The 26,586-nt window shown below is 42.4% G+C and overlaps 2 protein-coding genes across 5 annotated transcripts in view; one reads left to right on the plus strand and one right to left on the minus strand.

Annotated features, from left to right (window-relative positions):
- On the plus strand, nt 1-16,980 carry dync1i2a (dynein, cytoplasmic 1, intermediate chain 2a). 4 transcript variants are annotated; one of them, XM_039817856.1, is made up of 17 exons: nt 1-127; nt 1,379-1,496; nt 2,237-2,351; nt 2,881-2,968; nt 4,144-4,233; nt 4,589-4,704; nt 9,181-9,267; nt 9,461-9,623; nt 9,710-9,809; nt 10,671-10,796; nt 11,747-11,893; nt 11,979-12,092; nt 12,665-12,798; nt 13,827-13,971; nt 15,329-15,469; nt 15,596-15,721; nt 16,023-16,980. In XM_039817856.1, exons 2-17 carry the CDS (start codon nt 1,389-1,391, stop codon nt 16,134-16,136), a joined length of 1,914 nt encoding a protein of 637 aa, XP_039673790.1. In that variant the 5' UTR covers nt 1-127; nt 1,379-1,388; the 3' UTR covers nt 16,137-16,980. The 4 variants fall into 4 exon arrangements, with proteins under 4 accessions (XP_039673790.1, XP_039673792.1, XP_039673793.1 ...); XM_039817858.1 differs by having other exon boundaries at nt 4,144-4,203; XM_039817857.1 differs by lacking the exon at nt 1-127 and adding an exon at nt 765-886.
- Nucleotides 16,658-26,586, minus strand: part of slc25a12 (solute carrier family 25 member 12) — a 19,818-nt gene continuing 9,889 nt past the window's right edge. The window contains exons 10-18 of the mRNA XM_039817855.1: nt 25,449-25,530; nt 24,147-24,305; nt 23,118-23,170; nt 22,824-22,904; nt 20,289-20,429; nt 18,348-18,486; nt 17,864-18,022; nt 17,622-17,712; nt 16,658-17,534 (exon numbers count right to left, since the gene is read on the minus strand). Coding sequence (XP_039673789.1) covers nt 17,330-17,534; nt 17,622-17,712; nt 17,864-18,022; nt 18,348-18,486; nt 20,289-20,429; nt 22,824-22,904; nt 23,118-23,170; nt 24,147-24,305; nt 25,449-25,530 — 1,110 coding nt within the window. The 3' untranslated portion in view covers nt 16,658-17,329. The remainder of the gene's footprint in view (nt 17,535-17,621; nt 17,713-17,863; nt 18,023-18,347; nt 18,487-20,288; nt 20,430-22,823; nt 22,905-23,117; nt 23,171-24,146; nt 24,306-25,448; nt 25,531-26,586) is intronic.

Here is a 26,586-nt window from a genome sequence, read left to right on the forward strand (position 1 = left end):
CAGCACAGTTACATCAAAGCGAAGTGCTTCTTTTGGGCTCTTCCCAGCTCCCGTAGTTGTGTTGGCAGCCCGTTTGTTTTGGCTGTGGTTGTAGGTATTTGGTGTCAGGTCGAAAACCTGCTTTAAGGTTTGTAATCTACACATCAGTGTCATGTTAGCTGTAGTATCACACACTTGTAACATTGTTTTGTGTTCGTCGCTGTGTTTGTAGCCCAACGTGCTTTATTCATTGTGCGGTCAGCGGAGTTGAAAGCGCATGACAGCATTCCGGACCATAGTCCGGTTGACTGTTGTAACGTTAGCTAGCTGCTAACCCAATCAAACTAACGCTTCATCTCTAATCATAAAGGATATATTGGATTGAGCAAGGCACATTTTTATGACCCAAAAACCCTTTACCTTTTTTTTTTTTTTTTTACTTTGAATTGCTTCAAACTACGTGTGGTTGAATCACTAATTAGCTAAATGTACAACGAGGATGGCTAAGCTAGCTATGTAGCCATTTATAACAAGGAAGGCTAGCAGCGGCACAGCCCGATTGGGTGCTAACGCTGCGTGTTTTCTATTAAACTACGGTGCGATTAGTAAAATGAAACATAGTATTAACATGGAGAAGGCTTGTAGATTGAACGCGTATACAGCAAGCTGATAAGGACCAGGAAGAAGTGTCTGAACCGGACAGGATAACCCCATGCTAAGCTAACCGGGTGTGCACAGTTGTAGGGTGGGGCTCTCTTGTTAGCCAGCTGACAATGACTGGTCAGCTGGGGCTGCTACATGTAGAGTATCAGAGTATCTATGTCTCCAAACAGCTAAGATGTTTAACTCACTCAGCTGCAGAGAAGACAGAAAACACTGTTGGATGGTCATTTTAACTGCTATAGAGGTGAGGTTGGTTAGCTAACGTTAGCGGTCACCATTTCTGCGCAAGGTGGTACTGAAGCTGAGATCATCAGCTGTCAGGTGCAGTTGTGCAGTGCGTTAAAAAAAAGTATATAATATTATTTTTAAACTATACTAATACATAAAATGGATGTGATATGATTGCTAGCATTGTTGTATGACCTGGCTCAGGTAAACACTTTGTAAAACAAACAAATGCATACAGAGAATTAATGCCGTTGAACATCCTTTTATTATCTAGTTTGACAGTTCGCCATGACGGGAAAAGAACAAAATATAAACTAGTTTAAACCATATTTTTTAGGGCTAAATTAAGTGGTAGGGTTCGGGGCATGAACTCGCATTTTAGGCATTATTGGAGGCATTTCCTATACTGGGATCACTATCGTAATACTTAAGTCTTAAAAATACGATATTTTTCAATGTATTGTTATTGAAACACGTAGAAAAACAAAAATATGTTGTTTGTATACAGCTGTGGCATCATGTCGGACAAAAGTGAGCTGAAAGCAGAGCTTGAAAGGAAGAAGCAACGCTTGGCACAAATCAGAGAGGAGAAGAAAAGGAAGGAGGAGGAGCGCAAGAAGCAAGCGGTATGTTTAACATTTTGTAAATGCTTTGAATATTCTCTGATATTAAATACACAAATGAATATGAGGAGTAAACAGCATCAAAAGCATTAATGGCTCAATGTGAGGATTGCAAAAATAATGTTTCAATTCAAATGCTAATGATCTCCCTACCCTTAATTTGTGAGTATTGGTAGTCCATACGCTGCATTATCATTGTACATATGTATGTGTAAATGCATGTGTATGTTATATGTATTTATACACTTTTTTTAATATACCTACTTCTATAGTAGTCAAATGTTTATGCTTATCTTGTTCAGCTTTGTTGTCCTTGGTTTTAGCCGAATGTCTATTTCTATGTATGTACTTTGAAAGCAACAAAAAGCCAGAGTTAAATTTCTTGTAGGTGCTATGCTCACACATACTTGGCCATTAAAGCTGATTATGATTCTGATAGCCCCTATTTGTATCTGAGTCAAATGCAGTTTAGAGCCTAAGACAACTGATTATGTTGACAGACATACAAAACCGGTTGCAAGGACTCTTATAAAGATTTAGGGTATAGATAATAAGTCATTTATAACAATAACCGGTTGCACTTGGCATTTTCTATTCTTGGACACTATTTAGGTATTCTGGCACTAGGTGCAATTAATACAAATTAGTCAATTAATTAGTATGTTAAAATGTGCACAAGTCTGTCAGAGCTAGAAATCAGAAAACTTCCAACAAGTTGAAGTTGTTAACAATTCTGTTTCCAGGCAGACCAATTGAAAGATGCTGCGCAACACCAGGATGATTCTGACCTGGAGAAAAAAAGGCGTGAGGCTGACGCTCTTCTACAGAGTATGGGCATAACCTCAGAAGCTCCTGTTGGTATGTTTTACATAACCTGTTGGATTGTACATATTTACTTTAGAAGTCAATCTTAGATTGTTAGAGCACTGACACGTTGCTAACAGCAGGGGGCAGAAGAGATCCATAAGAAAATCCTCATGAGTCTCACAGGATGCAGACAAACGAGAAACAGGAATGAAAAACATAAGTTTTTTGTGTATTTCTTAAGTACAGAAACATAAATTTAATAAAGACAAAGTCAGTGTATTTTGTGTATTTCTTAAGTATAGAAACATTAATTTAATAAAGACAAAGTCAGTTTAGTTGTTATTAAAGCTTCTTTGCATGTGCTGATCTTGCCACAGCTTACGTTTGTTATATACAGACTGATGTGTATATTTAACTTGCTTAATGTCAAGTCAACTCATCACAGCATGCTAAATAACATCTAGCCTTCAGCCTACATTAAGATTGATAACATTCAGCATGGATGCATTCAGTTCTCTGTTGCGAATATCTTGGTGTCTTCACACTGTAACAGGTGATTATTGTCTGTCTCGCTATGTAGTCCCTCCTCCCATCTCTCCAACTACCAAATCGGCGGGCACACCAAGTGAGGCAGGGAGCCAAGACTCTGATGGAGCCGTTGGACCCAGGTACGCACGCACACACACAAACACACACACACACACACACACACACACACACACACACACACACACACACACACACTCTCCTCAGCAACAGTTTGTTTGAGTAACACAATTTCCCCCCCGCTTCTAGTACAGTACATTACAAGTGTGGAAACAATGCCAACGTCTCTATTTATGAAGAATTAGTGGCAATTGCTCCACCTAAGGCAAAATGTTTACCTGTTTTGTGCTTTATTGAGCTTTACATGTCTTCTCAAAACGTTTTTTGTGTGCTCTATATGTGCTCAGCTATGCTATGCCAGGAAGAAAGTGATTTCAGCGTCCTTGTCACAGTCGCTCAAGCCACTCAAACTGCAGATGTGTTGTACAGCAAATTAGTGCGGAAGTATTTTGAATATTGCTTAGAAAAATTTCTCTTTTTGCTTTCATAAGCTTTGCATTACTTTCAATTCTAGACAAAGGCTATGAATATATTTAAAGCATGATTACACTGAGCAAAAGCTAAAATCCTTTAGAGAGTCTCGTACCATTACAGTGAATAATGAAAAGTTCATGCCAACTGAGGGCATGTTTATTTAATTTGTGTGCCATTGAATTAGGACAATCCTAAATTAACAATAAAACAGCAGGCTGTTGTGATGCCTGGGGGACTTCTTAACCCCTAATTAGAGCCCCTTCCCTGGGCTGAAATTCAAGCTCCCCCAGTGTCCCATCAGGCCCAGGGAGCTGTTCCCCCTACGTGTTGACTCATTTCCCTCACCAGCATGGCCATTTCCTACACACATGGAGGTCATGTTTTCTCCCTGAGGGTTCTCTTTCTCCCTCCCTCTCTGTCTGCACAACACTCAGAGCCTTTGGTGTGACACAGTTCAGGCTGTATCAGCCCCACAGGCTGCACATTACACCCTGTGTCATCTCACTCTGAGAGGCTGTGTGTCCATGCATTTTAAGCAGATGCATTCTTCCATCTCTGAGCTTTGTGCAAGCCGATATTAGCTTGAACTGAAAAAGATCCAGTTTTAAGTGTATTTTGATGACATGTAAATTTAACTGATTTGTGACCTAGGATCCAATCAGCATGTTGTGTGCCATAATGCTAACTTTATTTCCTCTCCTCATTTGTGCTGGCTTGTCTCTCTCTCTCACTAATGCTGCCTTGTTGCTGTGACACTAACCAGGACTCTGCACTGGGACTCTGACCCGTCCACTCTTCAACTTCACTCTGATTCTGAGCTGCGGTACTGGACACTCTCTTCTCTCCTTTCCTGGTCATTTTCCCTTCTCTCAATCTATGGCATGATTACTTTGTCTTCCAAAGTCATTATTCAGTTAATGCAGTCCAGGAAAACAGTCAAGACGTGCATGCAAGAGTGGTCAGACAAAACCTTTTTAATTGATTCACAATGGTTGTTAAACTAATCTGAAGTCTCTGCCATCCCATGAAACACTCATTTACTTACTTTGATTTCACTTGCAAGGAGGTGAAAATTGTTACAGAAACAGATGAGCACAGCGATAGCAGAGTTACTGTTTTATATGTTTTTTTTTTCCTTTGTGTTAAAATCATTACTTTTTTGTGGTGAAATTGAGCTGTGCAAAGGTTGAGTTGTTCTGTGCTTTTAGGCGTGGAACTCCAAAACTGGGAATGGCCAAAGTCACACAAGTGGACTTTCCTCCACGTGAGACTGTGTCCTACACAAAAGAGACCCAGACACCTGTCATGACTCATCAAAAAGAAGGTGATTCTCACATATTATTACATAAGTAAACTATCAAAAACTGGAAAAACCTCCTGTGTACATGAACTCATTGAATATATGGATGCATAAAGAATGTAGTGGTCCACTAAAATGTATAGCTTCTTTGCTAACAAAAGTTTTGTTTTGCTGCAAGAATGGTACACCACTTATGGAGAATTCTTCATAACAGGGAAGGCTGTATCAGTGGGTAACGGAAGTGAACAACGAGTGGAAAAGATTTGATTTTAGATGAAAGTAAAGAAAAAATGAGGCCCAGGAAACATAAGAAGTCAAAGGAGAGATTAAAGTCAGACAAGCCCTGCTCCTCTGAACCTCACAACTAACTCCGCTTCGGTATAATTAATGAGCAGGATGAGAAAACCAGTGACAGGAAGGAGAAATGCGATTGAAGGGGAAGATATGCAGCGCTGCGCATACGACTGCTTACTGCCTCTGAAGCATGTCGAAATGTATGTAATTGCTGCACTGGAGCTTTTATGCGGTTGGCCAAAGAGAATATTTACTACTAACACCACGTGGTGAACACATGCATGAAATGTGCAATACTTGTGAGTGTGCTGCTTGTTCTTGGTTGATTTATGTAATAACGTGGCAAATAATGTGCTCAACTGAAATCCTGATGAGGTTTTTGTTTTGTGTTCTCATTTTGAACAATTCTACATTACCTCAAACTGCAACTCTCAATGAGTCTGACTTTTTAGCCATTTGCTCAATTTATTTGCCTCAGCTAGCACATTTTTTTAAGCATCCTTAAAAGCCTGGTTAGGATTTTAAACATTGTAGGGATTGTTTGTTGTTGTCCCATAAGGTGATGTTCAGTAAATCCGGAGGTGGCATGCAGCATGAGCAAGATGAAATTGTGTGATTTTGTGGAAAACTCTGAGCAGAACTAGTGAAGGATGAAGAGCATCCCCCTGTTCCTCATCGCTTTTTACTCTGGGCTCTACTGGGCATTGTAAAACTGTGTTAAACAACGATGGTTTCTGCCAGCTGTTCAACACAAGGCCCCCTTCCCCTCTCTGCCACTATGTAATCATTTCATCAACTCCCTCGCTTCCCTGTCTTCTCCCTTCACCGAACAGGCACATAACAAAACACACTCAGTGACATTGTGCATTTTCACACCATCACTTCTGGCACTCGATGAGACGGCATCCCCTTCCCAGCTTGCTCCCCTCGGCGCATTTTTGATGTGTGGGGTGGCGTCAGGCCTGTTCTCTGATTGAGCGATTTATCATGTTGTCAAAAGGAGGCAACGACGCAGCACTCTCAAGGTCAGCAGGCGGTGGCATTAGAGGGAGCGGCTGCCGTGCCCCGGCTGCTACAAACCGAGGGTTCCCACACTGTGCGCAAGACATGTTGGAGAAAGGAGTTAAAGATTTTGAACATTACATTCCTATTGACCCAAAGAAAGCCACAAGAAAGTCAAGGAGAACCCATCACCGGGTTATAAGTTGTTTGTTATTAATGCGGACAGTTTTGCGTCATTTTACCACGTAAGATGAACTGGACAGTCTTTGAAATCTCCTCTCAGATATCCATGTCTATATCTATGACAATTCTGACATTTATTTGCCTTAATCTTTATTTGTGACCATGGGACAACTTAGATGCATTTTTTTCAATCAGTGCTATTCCATCTGTAGGTAGTTTGTTGATTAAGGCCATCAGATTAGTGAATTTCTGTGCCACCACTGCAATATTCCCAGACTGCACCAGTAGGTAATATGCAGCATCAGTATGCACTCCTCAACAAGAGGCTATAATTATGGAGTAAGATATGGTTGGAGGTTGGGGAGTGGTGGTGTGTGTGGAGTGGTTGGTCTGGTGCAGCGTTTAAAAAGGCTTGTCAGGAATATGAGTATGTAGAGCGGTTTAGTAAATTTAATATTTAATTGAATGCGATTGTTTTAATCACTCTGAATTCAGAGGCAGGTCAAAACTTTTCTTTTTTTTCATCACAAAAGCCCTTAATGGCCTTCTTGTTTGAAGTGCCACTTGTAATCTTGGTCTGCCTTTATTCACTTGATGATTAGTACTGTTAAATATCTATTGTATCCCTCTGTCATACAGTAGCTAATCATTTCAAATATTCTTCTTTTTTTCTGAGTGTATGTGAGTACAACCTGTTTTTGTTCTCAATCTCATTTAACAATATCATAACTTTGTATATATCTGTAACAGACGTTTTTTCTTCCGTAGGAGAGTGCTGGTTTTGGATTTCTGCTTACCGTCGGCCTGCTTGTGATCTTTAGACCTCAGTGTCATTAGAGACGTGTATAACCATGTTGAAGACGTTGAGAAGAAAAGACTCCTGTTTCACAGATGACTAGGTCTCGAAGAGTGTTATAAGATTGACAGAAGTCTGACTGCAGATGTCTTTGTATTTATTTGCCTTGCAGCCTTTTTAAATTTGCTACACTACTACACAACAACAATGTTGATTCTGTGCCACATGGAAAATGGTTGACCACAGTTTTTGAAGTGCATTCTGTAAACTGAGGCTGGAGGTACTCTGTTTTAGGAAACAAGAAATGGTAGGGCACATATTTGTGTGTGTGTGTGTGTGTGTGTGTGTGTATGTATCAATAGTGTTTTGTCTTCTGTGGTTGTTAGCCTTTGTACAGGCAGCCAGAGGATAAAAAAACCCTGCTGCACGTGCTGAAGTCAGACCCTTATTATACAGGGACATATAGAAAGTGGAAGACACCTGCAGCGGAGAGCAGAGGTCATTTAGTTTTATACTTTGTACATCACTGGCTGCATACCGTGTTTGCATTAATATATTGTCCATTGACTAAGAACCCCCCCCCCCACCCCCCTCCCTCCTGTCTTGCTCCCCCCTAAAAAGCTTTTATTTCTTAAGTGATACAAAGCCATAATTGAGCCTGCTTTGAGAGGAGGTGTCAGTGTATGGGACATCGGTGATCCGGGTGAATTCTGTTAAATGCAACCCCCCCACCCCCTTCCACCACCACCCACCATCGCTAGGCACAGCTACCCCCCTACACATCCCCAGCAGGGTCACGAGGATCACTAGCTTTTCTCCAAATGGCCATTTTGGCTGGCAGGTGCATTATACCCTTTATTTTCAGATTGTCTATCCGCTCCTAATGCCTGGCAGGTTGATTGCTCTGGCTGCCTCACCAGGGAAAGGGCTGACGAGCACAGCCGGGACTAGCTGAAAGACAGTGATTACTGTTTTCCTTTAAGCCTGATTGAGGCCCTTGAAAGGAAAGATTTTAACCTTCTCCTGTTGGTTGCAGAGTATGGCCGTACATTGAAATGGCTTGTGTCATCAACCCAGTTCTGTAAACTCATCAGTGTACCCAATAACCTTCTTCCCCAGACCTCCATCTGAGAAATGGGATAAATCACTTTATGGGCAAAGTGACAGATGACATTATCATTTAGATTATCCCAGTAGGAAGGAACTTCTGGCATGCGGTGCTGTCATCTTAGATTAACTATAAGACTTATACCAAGATAAATGCTTTGAAGGAACCAGGCAAGTATTTTCCCCTCTCCTCATGAATCTATTTTGTCCCGCTTTTGCTATTGTTTTTTTTACATTGAAAGCATAGGCCATATACAATCACTAAGAGATGTGTTTTGAAAAAGCGCGTGAATCTTCTTTGAGGTAGAACCGGTGTGCAGTTTGCCAGCTGGTCTGGCCTGTATTTTGTCGTACATTCTCTGAGGTTGAATAGGAGTTGCAGGACCTCCTGCTAGGATGGTAATTGCAGAGGCTTGCTGTTCAGTGAGAAGCTTGTCTCGGGGCAGCCAGGCGGAAAACCTCTGTGCCATCCCCATGCCACCTCTGAAGAGCACAAGACAATCCCAGCATCACCATCTGCTTTTGCACCATGCCGTCATCTGGCCAGACCAATGGGACGGGCTCAGGCAGCTGCTCCACACCCTCTGCCCCGCTGCCCTGTGGCCTAGAAGGGGGCAACCTGCTACTGGGACACAGAGGAAACCGCTACACTGACAGCTAGAGTTTCTATTGAATGGCTAGTCTCATTAACAGTTGGGAAAATCTGGGGGTCCCTATGACAACAAGACACCCGCTGCGCTGTGTCCATTTAACACAAATGACAAACTTCCCTGCTTTAGAGGAGCAGGTTCTTTTTTGAAAGGCAACATTGTGCTGACAAACCAAACAAATGCAAGGCAGAGATACAAAATCAGTCTTTTGCTGTGCCTATTATCACTGGGTGGAGCTTTTATTGGAAAAAAAGAGAAAATAATGGAGGTGAAAGATGTAGTGACCAAAAGGATGAAACGTTTGTTTGGAGGCACAATCGCCCGTTATGCAAATTCTGTTACTTTAAATTTGATGTTTACATTTGAAGCTTGGTCAAAAATGTCTTGTGTAGGAATATGTTGATTCAGGTGTTTTCCTAACTCAGTGTATTTTCCAGTGTTTAACATAGTTCACTTTCTAAACAACAGAGGAGGAAGAAGAGGAAGAAATTGCTGCACCTCAACCGGTAGTGGAGACTCAGACTGAGAAACTGGAATTGAAAGAGGAGGAGGAAGGTACTTTACTACCACTGATGATACATAAGTTTACAATACAAATTGAGCCAATACAGTTTTTCTCGGATTTGCTATTATAATTGCAGCATACAAAGATATTTTTAATCCCGTAAAGCAGTCCATGAAATGCATTATCATAATAGCAATGAGCAGCAGGGATCTCTACTACATTTCATTGTGTTTCTCTGTGTAGCACCCCCCCACGAGCTGACTGAAGAGGAAAAACTCCAGATCCTGCACTCCGAAGAGTTTGTGAATTTCTTTGACCACAGCACTCGCATTATTGAGCGGGCTCTATCAGAGCATGTGGACCTTTTTTTTGACTACAGCGGCCGTGACCTGGAGGAGAAGGAGGGGTAATAATTGGACAACTAAAAAACAAACATGGTCATTGGTTTTTGAAGTGTTTTTATTGATTGTTGGTGCTTTGTTTTCCCCCCAGTGAAATCCAGGCCGGAACAAAGCTCTCCCTCAACAGGCAGTTCGTGGATGAGCGCTGGTCCAAGCATCGTGTCGTCACCTGTCTGGACTGGTCCCTCCAGGTCTTTTTTTTTTTTTAACAACTTTTTGTAATTAAGCCAACTGTTGAACACATTTCTCAGAGCAGCATTTCGAAGTTGTTCCCAATTATCAAAATGTCAATCCTAAAAAATCAATTTATTGTGTTAGTAATATGGGCATAAGTGTTGCTAATTGGCTGTTGAAACAACTTAGCTGTGCACAGCCATAATGCTTTATGATTACATTGCTTGAGTTTGACAGCATTTACTTTTCGCCACAAGTCCCTCAGGAAAAGTAAGTTATGTCCCACACATTGTCACTCAGTCGGGGGCCATAATGATTTGTTTCCTCTGGTGTCTAAGGTCATTTCATGCATGATTCTGCAATGACTTTTGACAGTGATTGAACACCAACTCTTTGTTCACAGTATTTACCAGCTCAGAGTGATATCCATACCCCTGTGATTTGAAATTCTGAATTAACAAACATTAGATCTCAGATCAAGTATTATAAGCAGCAGAGGCTAATGGTTTGTTTACATCTGGGTAGTGTTTCTGTAGTCATTCTCTGCCTGTTTTTAATAAGCGCTTCAGTGAGTTTTAGATTGTCAATGAGTTGCTCTGTTTTAGTCCACCGCTGTTCCTCTGAGCGATCTCAGAAACGTAGCTTTTTGTCTAAATTATGAAGGGAATTAAAAACCCAATTTACCAAAGTGCTTAAGGGTGGGTAGGGCTAATTAAACAAGCCATAAATCTTGAGGAAAGGTTACTCATTCTTTAAGGCATTCAGCAGCACCACACAGGGCAGGCGAGGCTTTTCCACATGGAGCCAGGCCTGGGGGGCATGTCTGCTTCCCATCCGACATTCATTTGGGCTGATTTTTTTCTTTCTTCTGTCACCAGTATCCTGAACTCCTGGTTGCCTCATACAACAACAACGAGGACGCTCCTCACGAGCCAGACGGCGTAGCCTTAGTATGGAACATGAAGTACAAGAAGGCCACACCGGAGTACGTCTTCCACTGTCAGGTACCCAAAGCCTCTCTGCTTCTTTCTCCCACCCCTTCCCCACGTCCTAACGGGTGGCTACTTCCATGACAAGCGTGGAACACCGCCAACCAACCCGTTTGCTCCCCCGTCTCTCCTCCTCCCCGCCTTCATCCACATTGTGAGTTCAGCATACTGGCATCCACCTCCACCACATCTTTCCGCAAACACATGTTCGTGAGGCGCCGGAGAAGACCTGTGGTGCAGGAGTTGAATGGAATCCAAGCGCTGCAGCAGGATTAAGTGTGTGGGGCAGGGCTAGTTATCATGTGAATCCAAACAAGAGCCCTGTGTTCAGACAAGCTAGCAGGGAGAGCAGCACAGCTCCTCCGCTCTGCCCAGCCTTATTATAATGCCTGCCCTGAGGCTCCTTCACCAAGACAAGTTGAGTAGAAACACATGTTGTTGCCGCCAGAGCGGATGTAGATGCAGGCGTATTGCTCAGATGAATAAAACTGAACAGAAGTGAGAACGCAGTTTTCTCCATGCCTCAAAGACTGCTCATAATGAGATATTCCTGAAACGTGCGTCACAATTTTTGTCAAGAAAAGTCCCTTTAGAAAGAATATTGAGCTACGATTGTGATAGGTGAAGCGATGAATAAATACAGTTCTGCATTATGTGCATCTTCATTATTACACTCTGCTGCCAGTTTATTAGGTTATCTTGCTAAAACTAACTGTCCTGCGTGAAGGTTATAACATTTAGTTTTTGTTGCAACAGTCTTAGAGAGTTGTGCCATTTCCTTCAAAATGATCATACAGTTGAATCAACACCTATCTTGGGCCTGCTTTTCTGCTTTTTCTAATTGGACATAATGGTATTTCTAAAGACCTGTCGCCGGGCTGTCTTTCTATAAACATGTTCTTTTTCATCACTAGAGAAGCTAAACATTGCCTAACCCTTTCTCTATTTTAACCTCTTTCTGACAGTCTGCGGTTCTGTCGGCTGCGTTTGCCAAGTTCCACCCCAACGTTGTGGTGGGGGGCACATACTCGGGGCAGATTGTACTATGGGACAACAGGAGCAACAAGAGGACCCCGGTGCAGAGGACTCCCCTGTCAGCTGCAGCACACACGGTACACTAAACAACTAACACAGTGGGCTTATACTTTATTCTAACACAGCAGAAGAGTAAAAATGTCTCCCTCATTCTCTTTGCAGCACCCAGTGTACTGTGTGAATGTAGTTGGCACCCAGAATGCCCACAACCTGATTAGCATCTCCACTGATGGCAAGATTTGCTCCTGGAGTCTGGACATGCTCTCTCAGCCACAGGTAATGTGTGTGTGTGGGGGTGTGGGTGTGTATGGGTGGGTGGGTGGGTGGGGTTGTGGGGTTGTTCTCCTATGGGTGGTCAGAGGAATATTTCCAAATTACATAAACAACTCAGGGTTAAAGATTTAACCATACAATTGTGAATTGCTATGTTCATAATACATCACATGTTAAAGCTTTGAGCTTTTTGAGTTTTTACATGGTGTACTTTCTGTCTCTTTAGTCTCACATTCTACACACTTCCTGTCCCTCCCTTTCATACTAAATGGCAAACATTTCGGTCAGACCCCTTCTTTTTAGCATTCCAGTTTGGTATTTCCCCTGACTTTTTTTCTACAACTCATTTTTCACTTTCAAGGAAATTAACTTTGCTAGCTGTGTCATTTCATCGGTGCTGCCAAGACCTCAATGTCAGACTTCCATTTTTTATAAAGTGCTAGTTGAATTTAGATTATATATTAATAAGCTGTCAAGTGATTTTTATAGGTTGTGCTTGGCAGAGTGTGTGTTAACATAAAGCCTGAGCAGGGAGCTTGTTAAAGATGTTGTTCCATGTTGCCTCCCGTCCACAGGACAGCATGGAGCTGGTGTTCAAGCAGTCCAAAGCTGTAGCTGTCACCTCCATGTCTTTCCCTCTCGGAGATGTCAACAATTTCGTGGTGGGCAGCGAGGATGGCTCCGTCTACATGTCGTGTCGTCATGGAAGGTGTGTTCATAAGCAAACCGCGGCCCCCCCGGCGTCCCTCCCGAACACCGCCAGGAAACTAAGGCGTCTTGTTAGGCCCACGTTGGACCGAGTGTCAAATAAATATAGCCCACTCACTTCCCAGTGCAACGCAAATCCAACACTTGATCTCCTGCTGTTTGAGGTTTCACTCCTGCCCAGTCATCCTGTTTTTCTTTTCCGCTTGTCAGTTGTGTTTGTAAAGGTCGCTCAACATAAACAGGGCACACATGCAAGGGAAACAAATCATTTTTTCCCTGTCCTTTTTTTCTCTTCTCAGTATGTTTCTCTCGGTGAGAGAGTTTGTTTACAGTCAGCCTTCCCGGGGAGAATTAAAACTGCAGTTCATTCCACAATGTTCTCATTTAAGACACTGGGGCTCCTCTCGTGGTGGTTGGTCCTCTGGTAAAGAAGCAAAGAAATGTGGCTTAAATCAGAGCTGCCACTGAGTAGCGTGTTAGCCCCACAGTAAATGTCCTGCAGTATGCCCAGAGACCACAGAGAGGAGATAGCTGCTAAGTTTTGCACAGCAGAATCACCTCTGTAATTGGGGGAATAATTTTCCACCTCATTTACAATGGTATGATACTCTCATCGCAGTTAATAATGCATAAGCATCACTCATGCTGAGTATTTACCTCTCTACGTTAATTATCAGGGCCTCAGTTGATGAACAGCTCTGCAACATGTGGTTGAGGGGTTGCAGGGCACTTTTGCCACCCTGCTGGTAATAACACAATATAAGTAAATGATTAATGTGAATACGTCTGTAAGAGGTATCTGTGCCTTCTTCCATGCTTAATGTAATGCCCACATTATTTAAACACAGGAGTATTAACTCTTTGGATTTTCTTTGTTTGTTCCCTTTATGCAATGTACAGGAATCTATATTCAAACTGAAGGTAGTTACTCAACATCTGCTGCTTTTGAAAATTAAATTTCTCATGCTCACTTTAATCTGTCAGTACATTTACACTCACTCCTTACTTCATCTTCTGTGTGCTCCACAGCAAAGCAGGCATCAGTGAGATGTTTGAGGGCCATCATGGGCCCATCACAGGGATCCACTGCCACACAGCTGCAGGGCCTCTGGACTTCTCCCACCTGTTTGTTACCTCCTCTTTCGACTGGACTGTCAAGCTGTGGAGCACCAAGGTTAGAGCGAGATCTAGAAAACCTCAGGATTATTTGATTTGGCTAAAACCCATCTGTGTGTAAGAAAAAGTTCCCACCCTCTGTGTGTTTTATGTCTCTACAAGGTTCCATATAATCCATCTTTTGTTCATTTTCAACTGCAGTATAGTTCAGAGTAGTTTAGATTTTAGACCCTGCTTATCCAAAATAACTAATTTGTTCCCTCTAATTTAACAAGCATAAGACTATAACAGCATAATAGGCTACAGGAAGTACATCCCAGCTATCAGGACAATCTAGGCCTTCAATCACATTTAAGACTTCAGCCACTTTGTCCAATCCTTTATCATCCATGCTATGCATCAGACCTGCACAGCCTGCGGTTAGTGCAGAGGCTGCTGCCTGCACTCCATTTGAGCAGGTTTACATGCCCTTACTGCTATGGAGCACAGCCAATGCTAACACGCTAATGTTTATTCTACTGTTTACAATCTTAATTTAGCAATTCAAAACAAACTTTTTTTTTTTACTCTTTATTTATTTAAGTCGATTGAGAACAAATTCTCATTTGCAACGACGACCTGTCACATTCACACAGTTACACAGTCATACCCAGGTTTGACTGCCCAGTACAACCACAGATTTTTTCCTGTCGGTCTGGGGATTGAACCGACAACCTCCCAGTCACAAGCTCGCTTCTTTAACCTTTAGGCCATCTGCCCACATAAACTGTAGCTGATAAGAATATTTATTTTGTAAAAATAGCTTTTTCACCTGGGTCTAACATTGGGAGAGTTAGCGTAGAGTAGCGTTATCAGCTGAATAGCTTAGCGCAGAGGCTAATGGACCCACGTTTGTATCTCGTAAATGACCCCACTAATAATGCCCGAAATGATACCAAACGTCCCAGTGTTAGACCCAGGTGAAAAAAGCTTCTGGGGGGGTGTTTGGCTCGAGGTCATGGTGCAAAGGACCCTAGGGTGAAATTACTCCGAACCATCACTTTAAAGGCATTTTAAATGGGTTCTTCCTGGATGTCTGCCTGGATTTGTTCATGCCCCCTACCAAAGAGCACAGTCTTTTGTTCACTAACACTAATTCCAAGAAGCTGTCCGATCCCTTCCGTTCTTCATTATTTGTCACAATACTTTGACTCTGGACCAAATTGGTGCAGCCATCCCTTGAGCCTCATCGCTAGCATAGCTAAATAATTAGGCAGCTTGATTAAGTTTTAAAAATGTTAAAACCTGAAAACATCATCAAATATAGTATTCAGTAATTGTATTTGATCATCTCTATATATCATATGGTGAGATCTTTGTATAAATAGATGGACTCATACAGAAAAAAATCTAAACTCTAAAATCATATTTTGCAGAACAACAAGCCACTTTACTCATTTGAAGATAACTCGGATTACGTGTATGACGTCATGTGGTCTCCCACTCACCCTGCTCTGTTTGCTTGTGTGGACGGAGTCGGCCATCTTGACCTGTGGAACCTCAACAACGACACCGAGGTATTACATTCTTACTGACGGCATACACATATTTCACCACATATATTTTTAGTTTATTTTAGAGAGCCACACTCAAGAGCATGTTTCCACTCTTCTAATTGGTGTTTTATGGCATTGTTGTTTTAGGTTCCTACCGCCAGCGTTACAGTGGAGGGTAACCCGGCGCTCAACAGGGTCAGATGGGCTCATTCTGGCAGAGAAATCGCTGTGGGAGACTCTGATGGACGAGTTCTCGTGTATGATGTTGGAGAGGTGAGCAGGCATGATTCTACTTTTTACAATCACATTTCCCTTGAATGCTCTTTATTTTTATAGTCATAATCACTTGCATGTAGTTGCAGACCTGATTCAGCCTCTTACCTGCTATAATTTGTCCTGTTGTGATTAGTGACTAATTGCACAGCGTCAAGTGGCTTTAACTCAAAACAAATCTTTATGGCTTGAGTATGTAATAGAGCCATTGTCCATAAATAAGCGTACATGTGATCTTGTGCCACCGCAGATATCCTGTATTTGAGATTTTAGTCATGTCTCTGTTGTGCCCCTATCCCAGCAAACTGCAGTTCCACGAAACGACGAGTGGACCCGTTTTGTTCGCACGCTGGCAGAGATCAACGAGAACAGAGATGATGCAGAGGAGCTGGCAGCTCAGCGCCTGGCTGCCTGATCCATTCGCCATGGAGGCAATGTTTAAGGGACCAGTGGTGCACTTGTTAATATCAGCCCTGATTTTGATGGAAGGAAAAGATGTGATGACATGACCGGAGGAAAAAGATGAAGTTTTGATCAGAAAGAAGTATGGACACCTTTTGATTTCTTACACCTTCTTATTTGGACAACTCTGCCTTCTCAGATAGCTGGACCGTCACCAGCCTTTCTTGGATTAACACAAGCGACAAGGCTATCAACCTCAGACACTAACATGAAGCCATATTCACGAAACACAAACCAGTCGTCCTTTATTCAACCAGATGCCTTAAACTTTTATTTTAATCTTTGATTGTAAAATTCTACCCGTCTTCATTTAGGGCATGTTAACATGAGCCTCAATTTTGAGTTTTTTGAACCAAATAGGTAACACTCATAGCTGAGCTCCATTTCCACCAAAGTTGTAGTAGAGCAATCACATCTTTAAACACCCAGGAATGTAAACTTATAACTGTAGAACCATGTTGTCATCTCCGTTCCTTTGAGACTTAATAACCTAAATATTCACTTGTTTGTAAAATACTAATGTTTCTACTTTCTGTATTGTAATACTGCACGTTTTCACTTAATCAGTGCAGCTGGTTAGACTAGAGATAGTTGGAATATCCTCAATGCCTAAGAAGATGATCATGTATGCTGTAACTGCTCAGTAATGTATGTTGACAGGATCTGAACAGAGATTGTTTGTTTCCTGAAGAATCTCAAAGCTTGGTGTCAAAACTGAGAATGTACTTTTCACACAGTAGAAACAAACAGTCTGAATGATTTATTTCAATAAAATACAATAAATACATTTAAATTATTTACCGAGTCCCTGGTCATGATTTCAAAATAAACACTTTTGAAAACATCTGTACATCCTTGTGTCTCTTAAGTTTAACGGACACATGCACACCAAAGCTATTGCACACCAGAAAACGCAGTTACAATCCTTCGTCATGCCATAATGTCCCTCTGTGGAGAAGTACAATATGTACAATAAAGTTGTGCAAGCTATGCAAAGAAAATGCAATAAAGCCATACTCATGCAGCATTCAAAGTAAGACAACCGCTCAAATGTATTTAATTGAAACGTGGCTCAATAAAACCATTTTGGAGGAAACCTAATGACCGGAGGAGCATGCAGCCCTCGCAGGCACGATGAGTGACGCTTTATGAAGCCTGTGGCTCCGTTTTGGGCACCGCTGGTTTGATTGTCCCCTCTCCAGAAGGCTTGAACTTGGGCAGGTGCAGACCAAACTTTCTCTCCACGCCAGCAAAGGTTGCAGCAGCCAGATGGTAGCCGCCTACGTGGTCTGCCGTCACAGAGGGAAGGTCCATCAGGGGTTTCGGAGTAGGCTCAGAGCCGGCAGGGCGACTGAGGAGAGAGTCAGATTAGGGTAAGATGCATTTCTTGACACTGACGAGAGGTACGTACTTGTGCAAACCGTGTTCAAGTACTTACTGTCCTCCGAAGTCCAAGTAGAACCATCTCTGTAACAGTTCATATGTCACCAGGGTTACACCAAACTGTGGTGAAGATCTGAAGACGCGAGCTAATGGAAGATAGTTTGAAAATTACAATGTGGGATTTAATATTCTTGCGTTTGCCTTCTCGACAATTACAGCCACCACAGCGAGCCTCATTTCCCAGTCATGAAACCACTTAATGGACTGTTGAGTGTGTGTGAATATGTGTACATTTACCTCCTGCACCCTTCCAAAACGCCCTGAAACCTTCCTCCATGAGGATCTTCCTGAAGCAGTCAATGACTCCGTTGTATGTCGTCTGGCCTGCTCTGGCCGCTACCTGGAGCCTGGTCTTGATGACATCAGCAGGGGTCACCAGCGAAGCCGCTGGTACACCTGAAGAAACGTTTCACAACAGACATAATGAAGTGCTTTCACTATGCACACATGGGTGCCACATCCTGACATCCCTGCTGCAGCATCATGCAGGGCTTGAAATGGGTGTGTGTGTATATATATATATATATATATATATATATATATATATATATATATATATATATATATAGCCAGGGTATAGCCAGGGTATTGTGAGATTCAATGGATGGAGAAAGCACAAACGAAAGAAAACCAAAATGCATTTCTTGGAGCAGAAAATGTGACACATACCACGATTAATCTCGGATGTCCACAGATGGTGAGCTTTCCAGATGTTTGTTACCTGCAATAGCTCCAGCAGTGAGCAGCTGTAGTGCCCCAAGCCTTCCGTCCTCGTCTGCCAATTTCTCCTTGGTGTGGGCATAAACAGGAAAGTAGATGGCGGAGAAGGGGATGTCACGCAGGAAGCATGCTTTGGCTCCCTAACAGAAAAAAAAGATACATTTGAAATATATATACGCCATGACCACATTCAGTCACGGGCAGAGGCAGTGGTTGAAGAGGTTTGTCTTGAGGATTAAGTGGTCTGGGAGCCGTCTTATTCAACCTACAGGGGGCTTAAGTGTTGATGATGGAGCCAAAGAGCCCCCAGGCAGCGCTGCAGTGCTGGGCCTCTAGAGAGAGATCCATCACGCACACACACACACACACACACACACAAACACACGGGCCCCAGTGTGCTAGGTTCTTCTGCCAAGAGTTTTTAACAAGCCACACACTGTCTGCTACTCATTAAAATATGGAGTATGAACACATGACTGGAGCAGTAAGTAAACCCACAAGGATCTGGAAAAGGAGCAGTAGCAGAGCATAATCCCTCACTAATTTGCTGTTGGTTGTTGGCCACAGCTCCTTTTTGCATGTTTAACGCTGTTTTGGAAAATTGCAAACAGTCAGCAAAAAGACTGTTTGATCTTCAAATTTGTGATTCTGACCTCCATTATGTCTATGTACACACACACACACACACACACACACACACACACACACACACACACACACACACACACACACACGTTTGTTCAAATACAGTAGTATTTCATCTGTGCATCATTACAGGAAAATATAAGAGGGAAATATTTCACTTTTTACACCACTATATTTACTGTATTTGACCGCTACAGTGATTTGTTTTGCTGTTTATTATTTTTTCACATCACAAAAAATATGGTTATCTTAAAAAAATAAGCATTGTTAAAGATTAAAGTACCCCAGGCGCCCATATATATAGGTTTACTCCTCGACGCAGCAGCTGCGGGGTTTGACTCTGACCTGCGGCTCTTTGCTGCATGTCATTCCCTCTTTCTCTCCCCTTTCATGTCTTCAGCTGTCCTGTCAAATAAAGGCCTAAAATGCCCAAAAAATAATCTTTAAAAAAAGAAGATTAAAGTACCCAACACTATACCTAAAAGTAACCTTAACCTATTACCACATTAAAGTTAATGCGCCATTAAAAATAATCCAATAAAAGCAGTTAGAACTGCTAAAAGATTATTTTTGGGCATTTCAGGCCTTTATTTGTACATGACAGCTGAAGACACAAAGGGAGAGCGAGAGGGGGAACGACATGCAGCAAAGGGCCACAGGTCAGATTTGAACCCGCGGCCGCTGCTTCGAGTAGTACACCTCTATATAAGGGCGCGTGCTCTACAAGGTGAGCTACCCAGGAGTTCGAAAAAAAGAAGAGTACTTTGACTGACGTACATTGTCCTAATAACACTTCTGTACTTATTTAAGGTGTTTTTCTGCATGGAGGAACTTTACTTGAGATTAAGTGCCGTTACATTGTGGTATTGCAACTCTTACTTAAAAGTAAAGCTCACATGTTTAGTTGATTAATCACAATCAAATTAATCTGCAACTATTTTGACGAATTGTAGTTAAAAGTAATTCCACCTTAATTGTGTGGATTTGCTGTTCTTTGTCTTTTGTGAAAGTAAATTGAATCTCTGGACAGTTGATTGGACCAAACAAAACATCTGAAGATGTCACCTTTGGCTTTAGGGAAATTGTTATGGGCATTTTTACCTTTTCTTATTTGTAGATTCATGTCTGAAAATGTCTTACACCAAACTTTTTCAATAGTTACTATAAACACTGAGGTGAACAATAAATAAACTCCCCATGTTTTTTTAGTATTGTGTCTCAGGAACAGTGCCCTTGTATGACAGTGAACAGAGGTTGATGCTGCAGACGTAACGGTGCTGCAGAGGTGCTGACCTACCTTGTAGAGGCCAAAGAAACCCAGGTCTCTCACAACACTCAGGGCTTTGACCCTGGGGCCTGTGGTGATCTCTCCAGCCACCTGCAGACGGATCTTAACAATCTCCAGAGGATTGGTGAAAATCACCTGGGAAGCTCCAGCCTGCAGGATGCAACAGGACAAAGAAACAGCTGATGAGGGTTTTTTTATGTGCAGATTTAGGTTTTCTAAGATTGAGTGAGGTTACACATCTGAGGGGTGAACTTTGGGTGAACATGTAATGATGTGTAAGCATTTCTCCCTAGTAGAAGTTTTCTAATTATCTCAGTAAACTTCAGCACAAAAGGCACTCCGATCTGATTTCATATAGTAAGAGCGGCCTTGACAGGAGGAGGAAAAAGCAGGCATTGATAGAGGAACAACTGGGGTCAGAGTAGAGCAGGCTTAGGGTGAGGAGAAGCCCCGGCTCATGGTTGGGAGGCTCTGACCCTGGCACCAGCCCTCTGCCCCCTTGCCTCCCCCGAGGCACCTCCTGTGGCAGGGTGAGCGGCCCAGCCTGGCCTCGCCCCGCACACTTCCCCAATTCACCCCCATTCCCAGGGGAGAGCGCTGAATCACCCGGACGGCTCAGGGTCTGGGCACGCAATGCCCTAAAGGCACGGCACCCTCTGACTCAGGCACATTTATCACCCTCCCCAAATCTAATCAGGCCCCAGGATGGCTGCTGGTGACATTCAGGGCAAGGGTCTTATCTGTAAACATCCGAGCTAAGGTCTAAAAAAAGCTCTAGCACATTTAGTCATTTTCAAAGTGGAGGGGGAATATCCGCTGCTCTGAAGATTGATGCATTGGTCCCGTCTCTTTTATCTTCTCCAGTTCTCTCCTCTGATGGGAGCAATAATTTAACAAGCTGTCAGATTAACCAGACTTTTAACTTTTATCAAACAACATGAGGATATCATCCAATTCATATAAACAAATAAATATACATGCAGGCCATAGAGGGGATGTATCCTGAGCAGTTAACATTCTGTATTGGAAACATCATCCTCGTTGTCCTGTGTGGGGACCTGCACTGTGACCACGCCTCAGGTATGTCCCGCGTTGTCAAACTCAATCACACTGAGCTAGACCCAGCTTCATTCAGGACCCTTCAGGGCCTCTTCCTACAATTACACCCTGACAGAGGTCACGACCCCGCAGACCCCGCTCCTCTGTGAGCAACCTGCAGGCTCTGCTGTGAAGCCGGCCTGTTTCACTTCACCACAGCCAGTGGAGAGGCAGAGTGAAGGAATTAATCTTTAATCTAGTGCTGCACTCAAAGGATGTTAGTACATTGCAATTTGGCCAAGATTTCTTTTTAAAAGTCCAATTCAGAGGATTAAGGAATGAAACGGTTAACTGTTAGTCATGTAGGATGCCAAAAACACTGTGACATAAGAAGCTGAGTAATTATGATCTCTCACAAAAAAGTAAAAATAAATAAGTGATTACTGATGGATTTTTTTTTAAATGTGACGCAAAAGGATTTCTTTTTTTTTAATTACCACAAAATAATCTGGTAAAATGTGTCTGGCTGAAACGCAAAACATAAATTAGTTCAGTTCACCTGACCTGGTATGATTTTAGGGTGAAAACATACAAAACATGTAAGTACTTTGTGTATATAGTCAGTGTAACTAAGTACATCTACTCAATTACTCAATGTGAGGTATTTGAGTATTTCCAATTCAAGCTACGTTATTACTTTACTCCACTACGATTCAGAAAAAAATAATAATTCCACTACACTTCAGTATACTTATCCTACAGTTTTAGTTTCTAGTTACATACAAAACATACGAAGAGCTTATAAATCATGATGAATATAGTTACAGATTTAACTACCCAGTACGTGAAATTGTGAAAACCTCGACCAACTACAACAATTAAATGCCACTTACACATTAATGCATCAGAAATAATCATCCAATAACATAATATATAATACTATAACACTCACAGGTGGCTTTTTTTTCAATGTTATGAGAACTTTTACTTTTGATACTTTAAGTACATTAAGCTAATAATACTTAATTGACATTCTCATTGCAGTATTGCTACATTTACTTAAATAAAGGATCTGAATACGTCATCTACCGCTGTATGCAGTTATTTGATTTACCTGTTAACAAACAGCTAACAAACCTGCAGGTACTTAAACATTTATATCAAAATGTTAAACATTCAACATCCAATATGCAGTATCTAAAATGCTTCCATGTAGTTTGATTGATACTGTACTTCCCAATAAGCTAAAATAATTACCCATCTTATACTGTAAGTGAACAAGCAAGTTGGTTGTACACAAACATTTCTATTAAAATGTAGGAGTTAAATTAGTAGTAGCATTAAACTTGAACAATATAACAGTAAAAGACTAAAGATTAATAAAATAATAATTTCCACATTAATTACTTTAAATCATGTATATTTTTCATAAGTTGTAGGTGTTTTTACTTGGCATTGAGTTCATCTACAGACTGAATTTAAAAAGATCACTAAAGTAATGCTTACACATCCACCAGCGAGAATCTCTGCAGGCAGAGGGATGGTATTATCTTGTGTGGTGAACTTGTCTCTGATAAAATCATTCATCTGGAAAAAAAAGGGGGAAGAAGACATCAAGAAAAAAGGCAGATGAGACACAATCCCAATCTTGATAGCAGGGCATTAATGTTAACTTGTGGTTGCAGTCACATCTTGATTGCGAAGAGTGCATTTCTTCTGCGCTCTGTGCGTGTTTTTTATTCACAGTGAATCATTTGGAGCAACTTTCTGAACACTGAGCTACACAGTGGAATGACTTGCCGTGAGTTTGATAGCTTTCTCCGGGGCAACGCCGATGAGCTGCGGGAGCAGACCTGCAAAATATTATTCATAGATACCATTAGAATACCTGACAGAGAGAGAGAGAGAGACAAAGCCCAGTCCAAATGAATGCACTTTTTTTTTTTTTTTTTATCTTTGCTGACTGAATACATCCACTGACAGCTAGAACAATGTAAGCTGCAGGGTTCTTGTGTGCGTAAAACAAACCCATAAATATTTACAGATGTGGCTGATACATTTGATGCACCACAACACAAAGGTTCCACTGAAAATGAACAAAAGTCCAAAAATATGACACTGCTGGTGTGTATGGGATCAGCATTGTTGAGGCCTGATCCCACTGTTAGTGGGGAACAGAGAGAGCTGTGTGGTCACGGACAAGATCGGGGGGGGGGGGCTGGGTGCTACGGTGGCGATAACCGCCATACTGTTTCACCGCCTGTCCTTCATCAGGCCAGATAAACTTCTGAAGGAGCTGCAGAGTGACTGCTGCTGGTATGCAGCCAGAAAACAGCCGAGCGTGTCTGTCTCGGAGTCAATCTCCCTCTTATCATGTGCGAGTAAGGAAGAAGGAAGGCATAGGGAAGCAGATCAGAGCAACAAAGAGCTGCAGTGGTTGAGGTAGCAGTAGATGGCAGTCTTGACTTCCTTCATATGAGCAGACCGAGGGTAGAAGTGTTGTATATCACTAAGCCTTCAGCACCATTATCACTCTCCCGGGCAGAGGCACATCAGACACTGCTACTACATGAATTCTGCTGGTCATTTTCCTCGGGGAGCTCTCCCAGGTATTGAGATAATGAAAACGCGACCCCTGGGTGTTGCTTTATTCACTGCTGAACAGGGAGGGCAAAGGTTTCTGGTATCAATTAGCAAACCATGCTGCTGATATTAGCACACTGACAACTCCTAATGCTTTCCCATCTGATGGTTTGTTTTGCACGAGAGCCATATGTTGGCCTGCACACAGATTTCCTTTTAAGCACTATAAAATCTGTAAAGAATTACCTCTGTAGAATCCGAAGAAGCCCTCATAACGGAGCACTTTCTTCGCACAGTCGAAGCTGTTCTTGTACATCAGTTCTCCTACAAAGGAGCCTGTGGAGCGTTGGTTCTGCATGCGCGTCTTCACCAGGTCGATGGGGTACACAGCCGTGGCACCGGTCGCTACAAGACACACACATTTGTCACTGGTTAAAACCTTTGTTTTCTAGAAACTTTAGTCAGCGTTTCTCAGCACGTTGACATGTTACAAATGATGTTAATAAAATTTGTATGGTTTTCTGCAACACATACTTACAACTGTGAGGATTAAGGCTTCAAGTAATAATTCTTTTTCATTTCTTGATTAATTGTTTTGTCTATTAAATGTCAGTGTCACAGAACCCAAGTTGGCATCTTTCAATTCCTTATTTGTCCAACCAACAGTCCAAAGTTAATTTATATATTAATTAATTTCCTGTTGCTCGACTAATAGATTTAATCATCTTTTCAGCTCTAAAATTGAATTTTGGAGCTCTTGGGCAGTTCTCTTGGTACATATAAGCCATCTTGTCACCCGAATTCATTTGTTATTGTCTCACACACTAGCATTGTACCATGATAATTCTGCAGATATGTTTGGGGAGGGGTCGTTTAATGATCACTAAGAAATAATTAGAGGTGTGTTTGTGTATAAACTATGAACAAACTGTTATTAAGCCGAGAGTAGGAAGTCTGGTAACTGTGGGAAAACTGTTTGGGGAGGCAATGCTGCAGCAGGTTGCACTAAACTCCTGCTCTCAGCTTTACTTGCCTTATCTTGTCTGACATCAATGGCTGTTGTAATGACTATTCTCTCAAACATGCAAACAGCTCGGTCAGCACAGAGGCTGGGTGAGTAACAGCTCATTATCGGGAATTTCACCACCAGCCTCATAATATATACTGTGTGTCGTTTGGATCCTGCCTGAATTGGCCACTCGTGAAGAGGATTTCATGTTTGGGGAAAGCACACACACATATGGGGTCAGAGTGTGTTCCTATCTGAGGGGCAGTTATGTCAGACGTTCCTTGTATCAGTTCCTTCCAGTGTAATTAGACGGAGATTCCAGAGAGTGCGGTTCCGGAAGATTTGTGTCATTCCAAAGCTCCGACTCCAACGACAGCCTGGAGCCACCGGTGGCACGGCAGCACAATGCCGGAGCCTCACATCACAACCCCTCTCCCATGCAGCACAATGGCCGGCCCCGGGGCCTCAGAGCGCCAGTCTGGCCGGCTAAGGTTACCCCTCGGGCGGGCCGGGGGCTCTGCTGCAGACATGTCACTCACCTCCAGCGATTGAGCCCAGAGAAAACCTGTAGCCAGACTCTGCAGCCTGGAGCCAGATGGGCCGAGACGTTTCGTGAGCATGCTGTATAGGAGAAAAAGACACCAGTGGTCAAATGAATCTGGAGAAAGACGGGTGGGGGGGGGGCAAAACACTAACCATGAATCGGCTGGCTATTAAACTATAGCGAACCAGATACATTGTGGAAAGAAAAATTCCATAGTACTCAACATTGGAGGAAGGGGAAGGAATGTGGACATGTCATGTAACGTCTAATTCATCATCAGCCAGTATTAAATGTCACAGACAGACCAGCTCTGATACAGTAAATGACTGTGTGAACCTGTAGCCGAGTTTTCCACAAATGCTGCATGTGGGAGGCTGCAAGCTAAAGGTTTTATTTTATTTTAACAACAAAGTATATTTTCTCTCTTATCTACTTGATCTCTGGATTGGTGTTTGATGTTGAAAGCGGAGCCCCTTTGTTTTCACTGTGGTGCAGGGGAACAAATTAGCCCCACTGGCCTTTTCCATGTACAGATAAGTATCTACATGAATATTACACAGTCCGAGTGAGACTCTGTTAAAGTATGTGTGTGCATGTCGAGGCGGAGAGTAACTTCTCCCAGACCAGATGAGTAGAGCAGATCAGTCTTTTCCTCTTCCCAGATGCTTCCACCGAGGGTCGCTAACAAGAACGAGGTCTTGATCAAAGGGTTTAAACAATTAGCCTACTTCCACTAAAGGGCAGGCCAGAGAATTGCAGCATCCCCCCAAAGGAATCAAGTTCCAGACCTCTGAGGGAGTCCCAGGAGCATGAGTGGCCTGAAAGCTCTGACCACAGCCTGATATAGAGCCGTGTTATCCGGTGGAGGCAGGAACTATTTTGTTCTCCCACATCCACCTTGACTCCCACTCCTCTCCTGCCATTAGCAGACTTTTCTAAAGGCTCCTAAAACTCCTCAAGCCCCACACTGATAAAAGCCTCTTATTAGCGCCTAAGATGTGTGATTCAAGCTCATGTGTATGTGCAGGTATACTGAATAAAAGGGGGAGAGCCTTTCATGGAGAGGTGCAAGGCAACAATCCATTCCTCCTCTATAACTACAGTATAATTGGTGTACTTTTATCTGGGAGTTA

Source organism: Perca fluviatilis, chromosome 12 (assembly GCF_010015445.1).
Source record: "Perca fluviatilis chromosome 12, GENO_Pfluv_1.0, whole genome shotgun sequence".
In the NCBI taxonomy this organism is placed as follows: domain Eukaryota; kingdom Metazoa; phylum Chordata; class Actinopteri; order Perciformes; family Percidae; genus Perca; species Perca fluviatilis.

Coding starts and splice junctions, on each gene's coding strand:
- dync1i2a (XM_039817856.1), top strand. CDS start 1,389: ATGTCGGACAAAAGTGAGCTGAAAGCAGAGCTTGAAAGGAAGAAGCAA. Junction 2,352..2,880: donor AACCTCAGAAGCTCCTGTTG/GTATGTTTTACA, acceptor CTCGCTATGTAG/TCCCTCCTCCCATCTCTCCA. Junction 15,470..15,595: donor ACCTCAACAACGACACCGAG/GTATTACATTCT, acceptor TTGTTGTTTTAG/GTTCCTACCGCCAGCGTTAC.